Genomic DNA, 20,592 nt, shown 5'->3' with positions numbered 1-20,592 from the left:
GAGCTTCTATGTTATCCTCATTCATGCGGTGGTTTTCTATGACTTCTTCCCACAGTCCAAAAATATGCTTTATAGGTTATTTGGTTATCTCTAAGCCGGATGTATCAAACTCAGGCCCGCAGGCCAAATTTGGCTCGCAGTGTAATTATAATTGCCCTGCGAGATCATATCAAATGTGAATTAGAGCTGGCCCGTGGTATACACTGTACCGCTAATACTAATGCATTGCTAGTATGTTGTCAAAACTGGCAAGCGCTCCTTTTTTCTGTTAACAGTCATTGACAGCCATGCTCCAGTCACCCTCCACAAAATTCCCAAATGAAAGATGGATAACAGGAGCATTCAAGACAGGTAGGAGGCAGGTTATCTGTTCACGTAAATAAATGACAGACCTGTTTGTCTTCTGTTCTGCTGGCTGTAACGAAAGAATATAACATAAGAAGACACTATATGAAAAGGCTAAACATTACATATCAGTTGCAGGTAATTTTTCAATAAATATTGAGTTTGGCCTGTGATTTTGATTCACTGCTTTATTTTGGCCCACTGTGAATTTGAGTTTGACACCCCTACTCTAAACCGTCTCTAGGTGTAACTGTGAGTGTGTATAGCTGTCTGTCTTTGTGTTTCCCTGCGGAGGACTGGAGAACCATCCAGGATAAACCCCACCTTCACTTCACAGTAGCTGCGTAGGTTCCAGAAACCCTGTGAATCTGAGAGTTTAAGTGGGCTTATAAAGGGGATGGATGGATGTAGCATGCACAGAAAGATATTTTTGTGGAGTTTTATTTAGGTTTGTTGTCATCAGGAAAATTATTCAATCTTTTTTTTTTTTACCGGTAGTTTCCTGTAGTGCTGAGGTGTTTTGCTGAATCATCTAACCTGCCAACATGTTTCTATCCCTGTCCTTGATTACCCAAATCTGCTGCACATCCTTCTGTCTCTATTTCTTTGCTTCAACTGTGCACCTTTACCTCTCCCTCATTTGTTTCCAATTTGTCATTCAAGTCCTCATCCGCACTTTATTTGGTCTTTGCCACCTACCCCTTGAGCTGCATCTCCCTGTTCTTCTGTCGGTGTCCCATTTTTTCTTAGTAAACCTTTTCCTCTTAACACACTCCTGAACTTCTCCATTCCACCACCAAGTCTCTTTATCTGCCTTCTTCGCTTCACATGACTCACCATACATCTCCCCCCAGTCTCCTTGATTACTTTAGTTGTAGCTGTTTGATCATCTGGAAGACCCTCCTGATCTCCAAAAATCTGTTTCTACTCCTCCCTAAGAACCATACATCACTCTTCCTTTTTTAACTTCCACCACTTTATTCTCTGAAGAACAAACGCAAGCTCCCGAGCGCGTTGAGACAGTGCTACTGTGTACCTCTCAGACTGTTTGCCAAATCTTGCAGTTGCTATAGCAAGTCCAAGCTAGCCCCTGGCCGCGCCTGAGTCGGGGGGAAGACTGTTGACTTGACGGATGTCGAGAACCCAGTCATTGACACTCTTCACCAAGAAGACATGCCACCGAAGTCCTGGCCAAACAAGCTGGTTGTTCATACAGTGCTGTGTACAGGCATAATAACAGCAAAATTATGAGGAAGAAAAAACTGTGGAGGGAAAATATTTGATAAAAATATTGACACATTTCAGTCAGACAACTCATGCAGTAATAATAATATTTATTTTCACATCTTTTGTTTTGCTTTCACATTCTTTGTTTGGCAGTCACATTCCATTAAATTTAAATTTCACATTCTTTTTAGTTTGCATTTCACATTCCTTTATAATTGACATTTGACATTCCTTTATAATTGACATTTCACATTCCTTTAGTTTGGCATAAGACTCCATGCAATTTCATGAGACAAATTTCCATACACTTTTGGGTAATAACTACCCACAACAGAGCTCACAGGTGGAAGCCGGGGAGGAGGGTGGGGCAACAAACGCAGCGCTTCAGTAAAGAAGGATGAACAGCTTACACACCTGGACTTAAATAGGACGTGGAACAGGTGAGTTGATTAACTGAACCGCCCTAGGGGAGTAACCGAAGTAAACGCCTGCCTGAGTCATCTGCCCGAAATGCTCCCAAGGTCGCTCACTTCACAAGATAAAAAGATAAAATAATCAAACAAATAAAAATAAAAACACCTTAATAGACAGATATACAGTACAGACCAAAAGTTGAAAATTGTAGATTCACACTGAAGGCAACAAAACTATGAATGAACACATGTGTAATTATGTACATAACAAAAAAGTGTGTAACAACTGAAAATATGTCATATTACAGGTTCTTCATGGTAGCCACCTTTTGCTTTGATTACTGCTTTGCACACTCTTGGCATTCTTTTGATTCACTGTCTATATAGATATTCATTCAGCCAGGCACATTTATCAAAGTAATAGGGAGAAAAACTTTCACCGTGATGCACAGATTTACTAACTACTTTGATTAATGCTCAGTGAAAAAAACAACAGCAAATAATGATTCTGATAAAAATATTTTTAATCCCCTTTCAAGTATTTTCTTAAATAAACTATTACTTTCCAGGAAAAATGATGATGCCTAAAGATTATTGTTGAGGTCAAACGTATAGGAAGTTTTATTTTGAAAGTATGGTCGGAAGTGACGCAGAACGGACCGGACGAGGTGTTGTAGTTCCTCCTCGGTTTTATGTGGAAATAAACTGGCGAGCAGGTCGCGGGAGCGGTGGTGGCTCCTGTGCGTGGACGCGCAGTGTTTTGGTTCTTCTTGTTCATAAACAGGAACTGAGTTCGGTGCTACTTATAGGATGGAAGTGGACAAAATGGACGAAAACGACTGGAAGTACCACGGAGAAGGAAACAAGAGTCTGGTCGTCTGTCACGTACAGGTGAATGTCGGCTGTTAGCTCGAAGCTAGACTCGGCCGGGCTAACGCTGATGGACTTACGTCCACAGCACACATGGCTCAGCGAACCTCAGGCACTCGTTCTAATGGCTCTGTAGCTGAAAAACATTGACGGTGTTGTTAAGTTTGAGGAATGCTAGCTGAACTGTCATCTCACTAAGCTAGTTTGCGGCAGCATCCCTATTCTCATCAGGGTTCGAACTGTTTTCCAGTCGCTGCTGTGAGGTTCGGCGGTAGCTTCCGGTCTACTTTCCTGGTCCAGTGGTGATCAAATGAGAAACGGGCCGAGTTTTTGACTCCTGACGTGGGACCTGTCTGCAGTCTCAGCGCCGCGCTCGCTCTTTGAGCGCAGCGTGAACGGGCACGCGCCCTTTGCCTTGCGTGACATTCACGGGGTCACTGATGGAAGAACGTGACGGACGTTAGTCATTGTGACCAAGCTGCAGATACTTACCAAAGATAGCGAGAGAACAGGAAGTGGATTGTTTCTGAGGAGTCGGGGCTGAACGCAAATCTCTTCAGGGGAAAGTATCCTTCAGAGAAACCTTTCCTTTTTCTCTGAAGGATACTTTACCTCCATTACTCAGGAATGTTGAGCCTGGTATGAAAACAAGACAAAGGTTTAAGGAACACAAAACCAGAGAAACTAGTTTCTTTCCTGCAGCCGTAACCATGGTTACTGTGCTATGCATAAGGATCATGCAGGGCAGTTTGACTGCAGGGTTCAGCAACATTCTCTGGTCCAAAATCAGTGTCTTCCTCTAACAGCACATCTGTAACTAAAAGCCAGAGCCACAGTCAGTGGACCTGTGTTTTGTAGGTAAAGTCTTAGTTCCAACAATGTCTTGGAAGAAAATCTTGCTGTTTGGAGGATTGCTGGTCAGATTTGTGGCGTGTTCAGCCGCGGTACTGCTCGTGCACGTCCCCCACAGACAGATGTGCTTCTAACGCCATCAGAGGCACGGTGACGACAAAGATGTGCCAAGCACACATTTCTGTTTGCTTCTGCTGTGTGAGAAAAGGCTGTTTCTTCTAGCAACAGTTCCGGTCATAGAGGAGTCGGCTTTTGTTCAGGACAACGGTTAATCCTGTCGCATTTTGACTCATTTGACTAAGACTCAGTCTGAACTTGCACACTGACGCACACACACCTTGGAAAATGTTGAGAATTTTTCCTGACACACCCCAGACTTTACAAATGTGCTCTCAGCTGCAGCGTGGGAAAACTTCAATGGTTCCTAAAAGGAAGACAGATGGAGGTGTCTGAATGGACTCTGCACAGAGTGTCTGACATCAATACAAAGGCAGAAGAAACGTGGAGATTATTCACGTTGTTGGATTTCAAAGAGCAAAGTGTTTTCCTCCTTAGTTTATTTCAACTTTTTCACACTTTAATCTGTGAATGTCAGTCTGACAGAGAAAGGCAACATGTCAATAACACAATATAGAAGAGAGTTGTCTAACTTTCCTTGCTATAGACTTTATGTCTGTGAAGCTGCTCATTAGTAGTTCTAACCAAATCCCTTCTGTTTTTGCAGTTCCCGAGGGTTTTACGCTTGCTCAAGTATCCAGCAGCAGACTCAGAAAACCCACCGCAGGTAGGAAACACATCTTCTAAAGCTTTTTGCTGCTCAGAACCAAGAAACTGTGTTCATTTATGATGCAGGGTACCACATTTTTGATGTGACAGCTTTGAAGAATAGTGCTCTGGCACATTTAGTGATGTCAGCAGATCTGTACGGCAACAGTTCTCTAAACCGCGCTTTGAACCGTCTCCGGTTCACTTAACCGCGTTGAGCACAGACTGAAGCGATCCCAGCAGAAACACCAACTGGACTCTGGGTTCAAACATGCCAGACGGACTGCATGCTCAGAGTAGGCTTTGGAGGTTAGCCATCTCCTCTTCCCAGTTATCTGGAGGTGGAAGTGTTCAAACCCCCTTTTTCAGTTATTTCGAATAAATGACAGATCCTGAAATTTGGTAATGTTTCAGTAGAAATCAGTTCATTGTCTTTGCCCCCCTGCCTCTGTGCTTTAGTGCTGGCTGTTGCAGAGAGGGCAGCAAAAGCTTTGGATACCAAACCGTCACATTAAGGTCCAGCTCTTATGTGAATGCAAAGCAAATGGGTCAGTAAAGTGGTTCTGTGTGATTGGCATCTTGTGTCCTAAATGACCCACTTCAAAGGCCTCTTCAGGCTCCTCTCTGCATGGTCAGATCAACAGGGGGCAGCGAACATCAGGATGTTTCTTCAAGCGGCTTCATTTAAAAGTGAACAACAACATCCTGAAAGTCAAACTTGGCTCAGGACAGTAGTCTTGGCTGCAGGTGATGGAACAAGCGATTGAAACAATGATTCTGTTTTTTAGTTAAATAACAGAGCAGGGCTGCTCATTCCTGGTCCTGGAGATCTACCTCCCTGCCTGTTTTCCAGTTCTCCTGGACCAGGTGTGTTCATTCTGGAGACTTCTGATTTAGCTGATCAGCAACTAACAGGGCTTGGAGATCTGGAAAACAGGCAGGTTGGTAGATCTCGAGGACTAGGAATGAGCTGCCCTGACCTAGAGCAATGTAGCCCAAAGAATGTTCCATGTTAGAGAGGAGACATGTAGCTGTGAGCTGTCGGAGGACAGATAAGATGGACATTTGCGTTAAAATATGGCAGAGTCACAGTCATTTCCATGGATAAGGAAGCTGCAGGGCAGGACAGTCTTTAATACAAAACCTCTTTGTACATTGTACTGCGCATTCTTTGTCTGAAGAATTTGAGACTCCAGTACCTCAAACACAATAGCTGAGACTCTAAGGTTCATATCTGAGCTTTCAAAGGAAAAGGATCATACATGACCACAACCCAACACGCCAACAGAACCTTTATGACTTATCTGCTGTTGTTTTTACTCTTTATATATTGGAAAGTGATATGTGTGGTAAACATATGTTACTGCAGCAGTACAGCACCTGTGGGTTCACCTGCCTGTCTCATTTGTGTGTCTTTGTGATGCAGACAGCAGAGCAGGCTTTCAGGCAGATCCAGAACATTGTTGACTTCAGTTCCAACGTGATGAGCAGCATGCTGGGAGACAAGTTCATCCATAGTGGGGTAAGCACGCATGACCGTTTCCTGTGTTCGTCATGGCTTTGAAGTGAAGGGATGTAGAAAACAACCAAACACAATCCTGGTGAATGATGCACAGGTGATTGTCTGTTCTGCTGTCATCTCTGAATCTGAGACCTGAAACCCACCCCATTTCCCATCATCCCTTTGTTTACGTTCTCTCCCACTAGCTGTTTGTGTGCACGGGGGGCGGGGCTGTTGTTCAGACAGTACGCGGCGTGCACACACAGGAACGCTACCAAAGATATACGATGGCGGAAAGAGCTAAACGGTCCAAAATGCGTCTTTTTCCTGCCTGTGCTGCGGCTCTCTGTGTTTTTTTAAAATAAATAACTATCATGTTTTAACTTTAGGGGTGCAACAAAAATGGTGAGCAGTATTGAAGCTTTCCAGCCGTACAGTTTATTGTCCATAAGTGTGAGAGTCAATGGGTGTGTGATATATATATATATATATATATATATATATATATATATATATATATATATATATATATATTGAAGCCCATTAAGACAACTATTGTTGTAATATTGGGCTATACAAATAAAACTGAATTGAATAGAGAATTCTCAAAGCTTGCACCATGAACTTGGTCTGCTCCTCTTAAACACAAAATGTGACCGTTTTGCCTTAAAACGGTTATCGATCAAATCCTCATATGTTAGTTTCTCAGCAATGGTTTGGTTTATGCTTATAACTACCAAACCAGATAGACGATCTTGAGCCATGATCTTGGGAACATTTAATAAGCTTAAGCTTTTTTATCCTTCCAGATAATTCTTTCCAAGTTTTCATGCAGTGGATATGATCTATTGTCATGTGAGGTGATCAAAGAACTGGCATGCTTCCAGACATTAAATCCAGGGTTTGTTAAACTCATTTTCTTTTTGGAAAAAAGTTTGCAGCAAAAAACACAAGAGCATACCCCCCCCCCCCCCCCCCCCCCCCCCCCCGAGTACACCAATCATGTTCTTTTCACCTCTTCTGCACTAACTAAAGTTTTTGGAAGTACTGGTGATAGTAGCTTCTTCCATCATTGTCATTCCTGGGAAAAACAAATGTGGATGGCACCTCAATCGGTTTTCTGGAAACCAGATGTGTTTGATTCCTGTCAGTCATGGATAAGGGCCAGTTAGCTGGGTCAGTGGACAGTTCATCATCAACTGAAGCCGCTGTAATGGATGGAGATGTTTTTGTGTTTGTAATTCTAAAAAAGGCACATATATTGTCAATAAATACGTGTTTACGGAATTTGTTGAGGCAGTATAGATTGTCATACATTTTATGAAATAATGTGCACTGTGACTGACCATGAAAATATATATCTACTTTCAATTTTATGTATTTTATTTATACTACTCTAGTAATTTAAATGCTGTGCAAACCGGATGTTTCTTGCTGTTGTGGATCAGATGCAGATGGGCCTTTAGAATTTGTGGAAATGTTTGGCTCTGCATCCTGAACTTCCAAAACCGGTTCTGAAGTTCTCTCCATCTCCTTCTGAGTGACTGAGACTGAGGTAGATGGCTGTCTTGGACCACAGCAGGTGCTTCCAAATATTTTAGAAGTGCATTTCAGATGAATGGAAAAATAGAACCTACTTACAAAATATTAAGACAAACATGTCAAGGTAGAGGGGATTAAAGCTGTTTATTTTTAATATACCGTACAGTTAATATAATGCTGAGAATAAGAGACAAATTACAATATGTAATTACAAATATCTAAATAACGGGACAGGAGGTCGTCATGTCGTGTTATGCTGTTTTAATAAAATCACCTGTGAAGGAGTTAATTAAAATTGGTTGGATATGAGTGAAGAAGAAAATGCAGAGTTGAATGCTGTCCTGCTGAATGAAAGCTGAATTTGCTGAAGAAATGGCTGAACTTTCCTGGAAGATCCTGGAATATCTTGAAAAGTTAAAGGATCAAAAGTCATGGCAGAAAAAAGCAGAAAAAGCTGAATATTGTAATAGTAGAATGATTAAAATAGGTAAAAAAATGGTAGGAGTTAAGCATGAAAGCTGAAATTGTTGAAGAAATGGCTGAACTGTTAAAATTTGAAGGAACAAATGTGTTAGCGGAAAGGAATGAGCTGAACTGTTTAATAGTAGAATGGTTAAAGTAGGTGAAAAACTGTAAAAGAAGTTAAGCGCAATGTATTTTAATGGAGCAAAAATCTTGGAATATCCTGGAATATCTTCAAAAGTTACAGGATTTGAAGGACCGAAAGGCATAGCTGAAATAAACTGACGGAGCTGAACATTTAAAATAGGTTAAAAATTGTAGGAGTTAAGTGCAGAAAAACGGCGGAAGATAGCATAAATAAAGAGAAACAGGAAAAGAAAGGGTTACAGCATTCAACCAAATAGAATAACACAAAGAAGCTGATACCTAAAACCTTTACATTAAATTTATGTTTAATTCAACCTTTTCACATTTATAAATTGCTTTTTGAGGTTTTTGTTGTGACTATTCTGACAAATAAAACTTTAAATTTCTTCATTTCAATCCTCTTTCTCCCTTATAATTAACCAACACAACTTCATTGGTAGAACTATACCAGCATACTAAAAGTTTCACTTTCATTAAATTATTTTGCTTAAGTTTGATGTTGTTTGCATGCAGCCAGCTGAGGAAAAATATACATTATTGTCGTATTTTAACTGGCAAAAGTGCAAAATATCTTTGATCGAATCAAAGATCGTATTAGAACTGAACTGTGTACATGTTCCCAGAAAAACTTTATCTGATTATAACAAATGTTTACATACACCACACTTTTGGTCAGAATAAATCATTTTGACATGCGCAGAACTTTGTAAAGTAGCGGAACGGCGATGGAAAAAGAAATGGCGAGTTCCACTGCTTTGATCAGAGAGATGGTTCGCTGGCACGAAGCAGGCGCTTTCTAGAAACGAAACGATTTCTGGGTAAAAGTCTTTTTCTGAAAGCTTAGTGGTGTAAAACCCAAAGGGACTCAAAGTGTCCGTTCTGCTGCTCTTTCACCTTCACTACTCTGTGAGAAGTTCTGAAATAAAAGCTGTCAGAAGCACTACTGATGAGCTGTGAGGAATCTGCATCTCTATGGAGTCCTGAAGTGTTTTTACAGATGGATGGAGACCAGCTCTCCTACATCAGGTTCTTTTTCTCAGCTGAAACTTCTGTTGGTTTGAATATTTAAAAAAGGCAATTGATTTTTAACTGTTTTGGGTCACAGATTGTTGATTTGCTTCAGAATCTGGAGGTGGTTTTCAGTCAGTGAGTCTGACAGTCTGTGTTGCCTGTTGTTACCTCTGTCTGCTGAATCTGCCATAAATCCATCTTCTGTCTTTCTGTACAGGAAGTGGTGAAACTGCCTCTGGAGTTTGTGCGACAGTTATCAATCAAAATTCAACAACAAAGACCAGGTAAGAAATCTGAGTGGTGATGAAGACCCTGCAGACCATTCTGTGTTTCTCACAGAGACGGGTGCTGTCAAACCCTTTGGTTGACAGTTCTGCCACACAAAAGCAGCTGCATGAGGCACACCTGCACTTAAGGTAAGGCATGGAACAAACCTAAACGTGAGGAGTGCAGCCTGCAGAGGGGCTGGGCTTCCTCTGAAAAGCTGCATGTTCCAAGTATGTTGATGCACAGTGGGTGTGGCCTGGGCTCTAGAGAAGGTCTGACCACATATGATCACAATTACAGTTTGAACTCGCATATTAAAGCTAACAATTAAAACCCATTCCAATGAAGGAAAGTGAGTGCAGGTTCAGTGTCCAGCTCTGCCCCTGCAGCAGCTGAGTGAGCAGCAGGTGAACAATCCTTAACTCAGCGGTCGGGAACCCATATCTGGCTCTTTTGATGGCCACATCTGACAGACAAATCTTTAATTATAAAAAAAAAAGGTTTCATTAGACCAGTCCTTCTCTGGCGCGATGCGATATGCAATGCAATATTGGTTTACTATTATGTTATATCACAGTGTGTGTAACAGCCTGAAACCTGTGAATCGTTGTCTCTGCAGCTGCGCGCTGCTATCTTTGAAAAGGAGGACCACAAATGTGTGTGAAGGAATAGGGGAGGGGTATTGGGCGCAGGCAGCGAGGTGAAGTGGCGCACTGATTGTCAAAACATAGAACACGCTTGTCCGTCACATACCACACACTGCAGCGTGTGAGTATTGCTGACAATGTTTAGCTCCACGTCTGCATGTGAGCAGTCTTTGTCACATCTAAAGAACATTCAGACCAACCTATGATCATATTTAACAGATGGAAGTCTCAACGCCTACATGAAGCTTAAAGTGTGGATGCCATGCTTTGAACAACTTTGTCAAATAAAAAAGCCCTTTAAACGCTGATTCTATTGATACCAATAGTTCGCGTCGAAAAAAATCCGAAGCATATGAATAATAGACATCTTTCGAAGGAATCAGAGATTTGGATCTGCCGCTAGAGCGCAGGCTGGAAGTGAACCCGATATGACCTGTGACGTCATGAAAGGCGTTGATTTTCGCAGTTCCGCTTCGGACAGCATGTAAACAAAACCGGTAGTCTTCGTTTCTCTCGTGTTTAAATCTGTTAATCATCAACATGCCAAGTCGTTGTGTGGCAGCTGGATGTAGCAATACATCTACTGAAAGTGTATCTGTGTATAAAATTCCCAAACAAGAAACGCTGCTGAAAAGGGGAAAGTTCAAGAAGGTGGACGGCGAAGGATTTTTCCCTCCAGATCTGCAGGAGAGAAGTCTGCGTTTTCGAAGGGACAAAAACCGGGACACAAACGAAGAATTTTGAACGGAGAGTTGGGAGGAGGATCTTGGCTTCTGAGTCGAGGAAAGGCGGGTGAGCTGGAAGCGAGCGAGCCGTTTTCTGGGTCGGAGAGGACGGCGCTGGAGTCGGGAGCGGAGGCTGCTAAGCTAGTGTGCATCACGATGGATCACATTGAGGCGAAGTAGTCGTGTTTTCTGTTGTCCTTGGATCCAACTGGAGTATTTCAACGCACTCAATGTTTTGCAAGAGAAGCAACAGGCCTGCAACGTTTTTTTTCTTTTGCTTTTGAGGTGCCGGTACCGTGAGTAAACTGAACTGTGTGTGTGAGCGCGCGCGCGCACGAGAAAAGGTTTCAAACGGGTTCAAACGGGTAAAACTGTTAATGTTCCACAGTTGTTAATGGTATACAGTGACTTTGTTAACTAAAGAGTAGTACCATCTGGGAAACTTTTATTTTGTGACATTTATTTTGTAAATTGGGTTGAAAACCAGTGTTTACCTTTGTTTATTAGGCCAAAAGGGGACATTTTGAGTATATTTTAGGGTAAGTGGAGTAATTTAATTTTATACATTTTTTAGACTTACTGGAGTCTAGCCGAATCTTCATGCTGGCTATCGTCATGATCGGCATGATCACTAGACCTACTACTTTCTGCTATATCCTCCTCACTTTCGCAAAAGGGTTCGAATCGATACGGTTGCAAAAGTGACTCATCATCATGATAATCTCCGCAACTTTCCTCTTCATCTTTCTGTTCATCTGATGATAAATCGCTAATAGAGACGGTAGCATCACTCTGTGCTTCGCTATCGGTGCTAGCCATGTTGTCTGCCTTGTCTTCCTTTCGTTACGTCACAAACAGGGCGGCGCGAATTCGGCGGAATGCGTGAAGCCGGCGGCCGTCCTCGTTGTTTATATTGCGTTTTTCGCTATTTATTCTTTTTCGAAAAATATTAAAAACAATCGCAACATGAAATAGAAACTATTTACTATATTTTGGCTTATTAAAATAGGCCATGTCACCCACACTTTAAACTCACCACGTATCAACCAGACTAGAGCATCAGCAAAACCACCATGCAGCACCAGAAGTCACATTAATGCTAACTCATTTATTAGCAACAGCATAATGTAGCGTCCCTTTCACACACTGAGGCACAGAGACTTTATCTCTTTTAAGGTTCTTTATTCTGGTTATTGTAGGCCATAACCAACGCTGTACAACTTATTCAGCAACTCCTGAATCTCTCCCGCCGAGAGCGCTCCCCCAACTATTTCTTCCCCTCCTCCTGCACCAGTCCTCCTATTTACTTTATTCAGCCCATAGCTGAACCCCATTGGTCAATACTCCCCAACGACAGGCTGAGCGACAGAACTGGGGCCAACCAGCATCTCTGTGATGCGTTCAATAAACTCCGGAACTTAGAACGCGACCCAACAGCCACCCAGTCCAACTGAGTCCTCTATAATAACAATGTTATTAAAAATAATCCACAGACTTATTGTACTCTAAAAGTGTTGAAATGACATGAAATGAACACATTCACTGTTATATTTAGTTTTAAACATATTGTATGGCTCTCACCGAATTACATTTAAAATTATGTGGCGTTCATGGCTCTCTCGGCAAAAAGGTTCCCGACCCCTGTCTTAGGTGATCTGTGTGCAGCCCTGATTGTCAGCCTTCCTTCGTCTGATGGAATGCTATTGAGAAATGTGTACAAGGACCTGCAGCAGCCATGGAACTCAAACCGTTCCCTCTTCTCATCAGCTTGGCGCTGTGACAAAGTGATGGACATCTACAGTGGCTGTGCCCTCTGTCTGCCCAACCTGACCTCCCCAGCTCTGCACCAGGCAACGCTGACCCCACCCCTCTGCATCGAGATCAAGGTGCACAAACACACAGCTGCTTGTCTTTATGAAGATCATTTAGTCGTTGCAGAATAACAGCCATTATTTCAGACACAAGCATGGTAAAGTTCTGCAGCATGGTAAACCTCCACATGTTGCAACTGCTGGTCTATTTGCATCATGAAGATGGAGTTTGTCTAACTTAATGTGAAATATTTAAACGACGACAGGAAAACATGAATCTGCAGCACAAGCAGCCCCTTAAAAATGGCGTGAGAAGCTGAGTGAAAGCACTATGGCGTGAAACGTGTGCAGCCATTCTGTCTTACCACCTGCTCTGTGCACTTTCAGCCAAAATGTGGCTTCCTACCATCCCCCAAACACGTCAGCAAAGACATCAAGGCCAAAGTGTGCCGCTACTGCATGCATCAACATTTTAAGGTAAGTCCAAGCTCTGACCTTCAGTCTGAAGTAGGGAGGGGTACCGAGCCCCGGTATTGAACGAGCCCCGCAGCAACATTCTTCAAGACCGCAGTATCGTTAAGATCTGACCTCAACGTTCTGCTATCGGTACTGGAGAAGTTGCATTTTTACTTTTCCCACAAAATATAAAGGTTATCTGCCATATATAACTCACCAAGTCAGTCAATTTTTCGTCAATTCATGATGATATTAATTTCACTATTCTCGCTGAAGAGGAGGTCTGTCTGGCTATTTGTGTGCACGGGGGGGCGGGGCTGTTGTTCAGACAGCACGCGGCGCATGTACAAATAATTAAATCTGCGCCAGAGCACGCCCACTATTGTGTCAACCTGCTGCTATGATGACCGTAGTTTGGGCTCTCTGTGTAGAATACAGTGAAGGGGCGAGGGAAAAAACGACTCTATCAGCGTCCCCCGGTTAGCGGGTGGGGCCCCTTTTTGGGCAAACCGGGCAATCTTTTCCATTGTTGCTCAAAGCAACTAGAGCCTGGTCCTCAGGCTCACTGTCCTCTGGCCCTGTCTGGGGCCTCTGCTGGTCGTCTGAGGACGTTCAGTTTCTGCCGCTTTCCCCATTTTGTCCTCGGTAGGGCTGGCTGGTTGACAAGGGGTTGTCCTGGCCTGCCTCTGGGGTTGGGGGCGGGTGGGGCTGGTGGTGTGCCTCTCGTCTGGGCGCCGGCGCAGGTCTGGAGTGGCCGGGCTATTGGGTATAGGCCTGGAGCGCCTTGGGGTGGGGCGTGCCCCTCTCTGTCCCTCCTACTCCTCGGCCGGGGGGGCTGCTGGGTCTTGACCTGTATCTCCATGGTGGGGGTTCAGTTCGCAATTGGGTGGTTGCCCCCCTGGGTCTTTGTCTGACGGTGGAGCTCTTGGATGCCTGTATCGTCCGGGTTGCTATGCTGCCTACCCATGGCCCTGGGTAGGGGGTGGGGGGCCTCCTGCCTTTGCTGGAGCATTCAGTGTGATCAGGTACACTATAAGAAGCACACATTCGTTCAACCCACCTGCTCATTCACTTTTGCACAAATATGGGCATTTACGCCCCTCTTCAAGAATATTGTGTACTTGTCTGTTTGCATAAGTCTGTGAGATAAATCTTTATGTATGAAAATACCTCCAACCTGTAAATAGCTGGTAGCAGACTACTTTTCTGATATGCAAACCAAGTCATGCAATCTACTTTGTGTTATCGACTGCCCCCCCCATCTCCTCCATTCTAACCCCTTAACCCCCCCCCCATCTCCATCTCTCTTCTTTTTTTCTGTCCGGTCCAACAATGAATGCATACCAATATAATGATCATAAATGAAGCTTAGCCTCAAATACAACAGGTTCATACAAATACACACTCTGAAGGTCCATAAAGCCCCAGGTTAAGTTTAATGAGCAGATGCATTTGACGCTTTTCTAAATTCTTTTGTTCTCATCATCTGATCTTCGGCTTTTGGAATAGAGCAGCAGCCATGTGAAACCAGAAAACTAGCAGAGGGATCAAATCAGTCTTTTGGTGACCTCTGAACTTGCCTGTGAAGACTTGTTTTTCATGAAAATGGGTTTGAATGAAAATGAATAGAACAGAATTGTTCGGTGACGCCCAGCAGGCCTCAGTCTGTTCAGATTGACAAAAGCCAGAAATGATTGGAGGCAGATTAGTGTTCAGATAATTTATTCCTTCATCTGCAGGTGGCCAGTGGGAAGTGGAAGAGGCGGAGTCTGTACTGCCCCCTGGACCTGTTCTCCGGGTGAGCTTCCTGCTCTTCTTTGTGTTTTTGTTTAAAGACTGTTGATGAACCCAGAACTGTCACACCTGGAATCCAGGTCAGTTCCTGGTCTCTTTTCCAACAAAGGAGCCTTCTCTGTGGGAGACTCAAGGACCAGCAAAACGGAAAACTGCAGCAGAGAAGGAGAAGCTGGGGGGGGCGGGGGGGGGGGGGGGGCAGATCTGTTGACATAGGTCTCCTGAAGCCTCTTTTGGAAGGCTGTGTTGTTGACTAGGGGAGTGTCTGTTTGCTTTCTTAACATTGAAACTGGCTTTGGGGGTGGGGTGGGCTGCTTCAGGGTTTTGTTTCCTCTCTTCTCCCAGCTGTGCTGATCAGGCTGCTCACTTGCGGTGTTTGTCTGTGGTGCAGGAACAAGCAGAGGATGAACTTTGCTGTCAAGCACCTGATCGAAGAACCTCAGAACAACTTCAAAGTTTTTAAGGTGAGACACGGCTGCTGTTGGAGTCTGTCTGGATAAAGGGAAGCAGCTGCTTCACTCTGCTGATGTTTCAAAAACATCTGTGATCAGCTCTGTCTCCTCACAGCCAGAAGACTTGAATCCTGGCTGTGTGGAGTTAGCATGTTCTCCTCGTACACACATCTCACAGGTGTGTGATATCTGTTCAGGGTGAACCCAGCCCTCGCCTGCAGCAGCTGGGTTAGATTCCAGCATTGTGTGACTCTAGTTTATGCATGTCAAGAAAAAGCCTGAAAGTCAGTTGAACAGCTGGAATACAGTGATGGTGCTGCCTCTGACTGTCCTCTCTGTCTGTGTGTATTACAGGGGGGTCAGTGTGTCTACAGCAGTAAGGAGAGCAGTGATCCTCTGGATGTCAACACGCTGGTGCATCACCTCAGACCATATTTCCTGCAGGGAAACAACCGCACCAGCTGTCACATGACCAATAAAGCCATCCTGAACGAGTTCATCCAGGTGAGCATTGCTCCTTAGGGGGAGGGACACATAGTTGGGTCTAGAAGGGGGGGTTAAACTGCTCTGCAGATTGAGGCCATACAACACCTCTTCCATCCTGTTGCTGTAACACGGTGCAGCCGCTGCTGCACAGCCACCCATGGCTGCTTCTGTCCCAAACAGGATGCTGTAGCCTGAAAGCGTCAGTCATCTTTCAGGAGACAAGAACATTAGTGAAGTTCTGCTTATTTAGCAAATGACTGAGTTTGAAACAAAGGCATCATTATTCATACAGTTCTGCTGAAATCCCAAAGCTGCTAAAAACCTCAATAAAAGCGTCTTCAGTGAGTCTATTCAGTTCTTCAGTGACATCCTTCCATACAAACCACAGGGGTGATCTACAAAAGAACCTGCAATAGATTAAATTCAGGTACTGGCAGTCATCTTTATTTCTTAAAATAATTAATTGTCTAATCAATGTCCCTGTTGTGGGATCAAACACATTTCTGTTCTGTGATTCCTTTTTTTCTGTGAGGGTTAATAACATTTCTTTGCTTAAAAAAAGTAGCATATTTCCTGTTCAAATTCTGAAGAAAGCGGCAGGTGAGGCACCAGCCGCCTGGGCCTCACCTGCTCCCCACACTCCCACTGGAGCTGCTTTACTGTTTCTATCTTTTTTTATATTCCTTACTTATAGGGTAAATCCTCCATCAAATAACTTCTTCACTGCTCCAAATTAGACAGCATCAGTGTCAAGAATCCAAATGTTTTGATTATAATTTAAAACTGAAATCACATTTAAATGTTAAAGACCTGTATTTTATAAACATTGTTTTTACTCTGGGGGGTGGGGACATTGAATTTATTGAAGACACTAATTTGTTCCTCGCTGTCACAAATGAGGATTTTCTGTCTTTTCTTAAATTTGTCCCAAAAATACTCTAATGATGGAACACAGCAGCCCTCTATGGAGTGATGTCAATAAAAATGAATAAAGAGATATTCTCCTAATGACCATTTTCTACCCCTCCCTTTGCCTTTCCTCTCCGTTTCTGTCTCTTTTCTTATTCTATACTTTATCTTCTTCTTCCTTAGATTCATATTTTTCCTGTTTCATCTTCCTGCAAGTTTGGCAACACATTTCTTGCTTTCTTTTTGCCTTTTTTAACAGCTGCTCAGTTAACTTATTAATCAAAAAAATCTCTTTGAAGAATCTCTCTCTTCGTACTACCTTGCTGTTGCTGGATTAGTCCATTGGTGCAGAGGGACGGGGGGACAAGGATGAGACACTTTAACATGAGCAGTCAGGGAATTTGATCATTTTTTGTGAGGGCCCCAAGGTGATGGAGGTTTCAGGTAACCACCTACCTTTGTACGATGGTAAGTCCACCCCTGCTCACACCTGACCGCTCTCTGTCTGCAGGTCCTGATAAACGCCTTGCTGAGCGGGGACGGAGACGAAGGAACGGTGACGGACGGACAGGACGAGGGGCGGAGCTTCTGTGAAGCCAGTCTGTTCAACAGGGAGCGGGTTGGCCATGGTCAGAAGCGTCTGTCAGAGCAGCATCAGCCTTGTCTTTATCAGAGCTGTGGTCCTGCTTCTAAAAACTGCTGATCTGTTCCTGGAGCCACTTCATGCCAGCGCCTGACGTTTCCTGCTTTTCTCTGCAGCCTCTCAGGGTTTGCCTGAAAACAGTGTTCTGCACAGGATCCTTCAGACTCAGATGTTGGACATGCTGGACATTGAAGGACTGTTCCCTCTGTACCGCCGGGTTGAGCAACACCTGCAGGACTTCCCCAAAGAGAGGTAGGTCCAGCTGAGCAGACCCAGAGGAGAGCGAAGCGGCTCTCTGATGCTTCTCCCTCGTGTCTTAGGAGTCGCCTGCAGGTCGACGGACCGTACAACGAGGCTTTCTTGGAGAAGGTGCAAAAATGTCGCGTGGAGGACGACGGCTCCGTGGAGTCTGCTGTTGCTAAGGTCAGATGGTTTGGCGGACACCCCGTGCCTGCTGTCTGCCACATGCCTCCACTGTCCCGTAAGAGCTAACATGTTTTCACACAGGTCCATCAGTACCGGGTTGCCATGACTGCAAAGGACTGCTCCATCATGGTTGTTCTTCTACCAAGAGAGGAGGAAAAGGATGATGATGAAGGGTAAGAGGTCACTCCCCCCCAAAGTTTCAGGACCCAGAAAGTCCAGCATCTTTCTGAGACCTCAGAGGCAGTAGGAGCTTCCATGAGGCCTGGGGGGTTGAACTCTGTTGACCTCTGAGTTTAGATATTGTCATTGAAATGAGATTCTGAGTGGGATGCAGCCGTTCCTGCCTCTGCTGTGACGGCTTTGATCAGAGGAGAGGAGGCAGATTCCCTTCATCGGACAGTTCAAATGAAAATTCACGTTTCTCCTCCTGTCCTCCAGGCTGTCCACTTTGAGGCGGCTGAGGGACTGCAGACCTTCTCCTTTCACCTCCTCCGTCTCAATCTTGGATTTGGACCCAAAGCCTTTCGACAGCATCCCCCGGCAGCTGCGCCTGGACCAGAAGATTGTGTCTTACTACCTAAGGACCAGCGGTGCTTTGCCTAAAGGCTCTCGGCCTCAGCCTCCCAGCATCATCTCAGCTGCAGCCAGGGAGGAGTGCAGGCTCCTCTTCCACCCCATGTGACTCTAAGAGGAGGTCCTTAGCTCCTCAACAGACAGATGTTTGTGACTTTCAGCCACTTGTCCATGACATGAGTGTTGTCATGGTAACTGGTGTTTTGGTCCAGTCAGGAGGTAGATCCTGACATGGCGGTTTTATTTATTCTTCAGTTTGCTGAGAAGTTGGCCTTCTCCTCTTGACTGGATTTGTTTCGTTGCCATGGCACCAACTTAGTAACTCGCCAGAAGCGGCGGAGGTTTATCAGGTGCGGTGTGAGCAGAAGCACCACAGCGTGGCTTTGACGCTGCATGTTGAAACGGTGAGAGAAGCTGGACGACGTCTGCTGCTCCTCTTTTTGCCATGTGCTTGTGCCCGGACGATGATCCTCACTGTTACAGGCTGCATTCAGGTCAGCTGCTGGGAACACAGCCAGGCTGTTTGCTGGCGCTGTGTCCAGGAGGGCTGAAGGTTACAGAGGACGGGGACATTAGCCGCTGACGGCGCCCTCGTGCACCTGAAGTGCAGCCGCACAAACTGGTAACACTTGACCTCAGTTCCTGTTTACTGTGTCCACGCTCCCGCCTCCTACTCAAAGTTTTGTTCTGCAGCAGGTCATGTGATCTGGCCTTTCACCCCCCCCGCCTCTTAACCCGTGCCACTATGGCTGCTGGTGGAACAGCTATGGTTGCCATGGAGACGGAGAGTGGACAGCAGTGAACTGCTCCAACCTGTAACTGTGTAAATGATGCAATAGGCGGCGCAGAGGAACAAACTGCAACCTAAACCGTGGAAGGTCATGTGACTTGAGTCAGTGGATGAGCGTGGCGTAATAATAATAATTTGTTATGATGGCTGCAAAGCAGATGCTGCACGTTGCCTCTGCGTGCCGACAGACGAGTAACAGCTTAAACAGAAATTTTGTATTTAAATTATTTATTTTTGTAGGTTTTGACAGGCGAGCCGCTGCCGCCATACGCTTTCTATAAGAATAAACATTTGTTGTACGAGCCCCCGCCTCATGACTGCTTTAGCTGCTTCTCACCCCACACATTATCACCCTGCGAGAGGCTGACAGATCTGAGGACACACTCCACTGCAGCTTCAGGTCCCAGAATCCTCAGCAGGCTCTGAAAGGCCTCAGCAGCACCGTCCACAGGTTGAGAGGGGAACAGCTCCAGAGCTGCAGACAGAATGAAAATCCAGCCAGAATAAGCTAATGTGGGCCTGTGAGGACAAATCCATAAGACACACTGACTTCAATGAAACATGAAAAACTACAGAAACAGGAGTGGTGAGCATGAACGCAGACAAATTGAAATAAACGGCACAGTTGCATCGTCATCCTCCTCTACTTCCTGGAGAGACGGTAAAGCGAGGAGCGCGACCTCAGTCACGACATGCAGGACATCAGCTCAGGAGACGCTTCATTAAGCCTGAGCGGCCGCTCTACTTCAGTTTAACCCTTGTGCTATCCCAAGGGTTCAAGATGACCATTGAGGTGTTCTTCCTACCATGACAAAGGTGGATAAAGGTGGAAAGATTTCCTGTAATCCATGGACACCAGTGAAGATCACAAATCATTGAAGAAAAAAGGTTCAGAGCACTGTCTAGTGGGTCTAGATCAGTGTTTTTTTAACCTTTTTTGAGCCAAGGCAAACTTTATCCTTGACAAAAATCCTGCAGCACACCAGCATCCAAAAATTAAAAAAAGGAGAAACTTATTGTCTGTATTGATCTACAGTCCCTCCACAATCTCAGATGCATTTTTGGGATAATTGCAGCAGCAAAAGCTGAAAGTAGCAGCTGTTTTTTCTAAAAGATGTAATCAAAGTTAAGTTAGTTTTCTGTAATAATTTTCAACTAAATTATTTGACATTTTACCCTGGTAGTTGTTTTTTCCTTCAGTTGATTAACATGCAGTTTTATGTAACCTCACAAAAAAACAAATATGTTCTTTCTAAATAGTGATTTATTTTTAAAATATTTTTTAAATGTTGGTGCAAAGGCAACTGTAATTTTTGAACAATATGATCACAATATGTTTGATAAATTTACACAAAAATACTAACATTATATTGATGTTTTCTGTAGCTACACAAAAAGTGAACATGTTTTATTAGTTTTTCTTTTGTCTTAATCAAAGATGAAATATTTTAAAACTTTAACAGAAATGTTTGATTTCT

The 20,592-nt window shown here is 44.2% G+C and overlaps 1 protein-coding gene across 1 annotated transcript; it reads left to right on the top strand.

The window, feature by feature from the left end:
• Nucleotides 1-2,648: 2,648 nt before the first annotated feature.
• Nucleotides 2,649-19,418, top strand: ippk (inositol-pentakisphosphate 2-kinase). Its single transcript, XM_023954687.1, has 14 exons — nucleotides 2,649-2,876; nucleotides 4,432-4,491; nucleotides 5,899-5,994; nucleotides 9,353-9,419; nucleotides 12,542-12,660; nucleotides 12,973-13,062; nucleotides 14,781-14,839; nucleotides 15,227-15,299; nucleotides 15,642-15,791; nucleotides 17,194-17,311; nucleotides 17,442-17,577; nucleotides 17,646-17,748; nucleotides 17,833-17,924; nucleotides 18,190-19,418. Exons 1-14 carry the CDS (start codon nucleotides 2,796-2,798, stop codon nucleotides 18,431-18,433), a joined length of 1,488 nt encoding a protein of 495 aa, XP_023810455.1. The 5' UTR covers nucleotides 2,649-2,795; the 3' UTR covers nucleotides 18,434-19,418.
• Nucleotides 19,419-20,592: the final 1,174 nt, after the last annotated feature.

Source organism: Oryzias latipes, chromosome 5 (assembly GCF_002234675.1).
Source record: "Oryzias latipes chromosome 5, ASM223467v1".
Classification (NCBI taxonomy): Eukaryota; Metazoa; Chordata; class Actinopteri; order Beloniformes; family Adrianichthyidae; genus Oryzias; species Oryzias latipes.
Note: the sequence above shows the minus strand (reverse complement) of the source record. Positions and strands in the feature narration are given on the sequence as shown.

What these genes read in the sequence shown, in the direction of transcription:
- ippk (XM_023954687.1), top strand. Translation starts at nt 2,796, where the DNA reads ATGGAAGTGGACAAAATGGACGAAAACGACTGGAAGTACCACGGAGAA. An exon ending in ACTCAGAAAACCCACCGCAG is followed by an intron (nt 4,492 to 5,898) that starts GTAGGAAACACA and finishes TTTGTGATGCAG; the next exon opens with ACAGCAGAGCAGGCTTTCAG. An exon ending in CAGGGAGCGGGTTGGCCATG is followed by an intron (nt 17,312 to 17,441) that starts GTCAGAAGCGTC and finishes TTTTCTCTGCAG; the next exon opens with CCTCTCAGGGTTTGCCTGAA.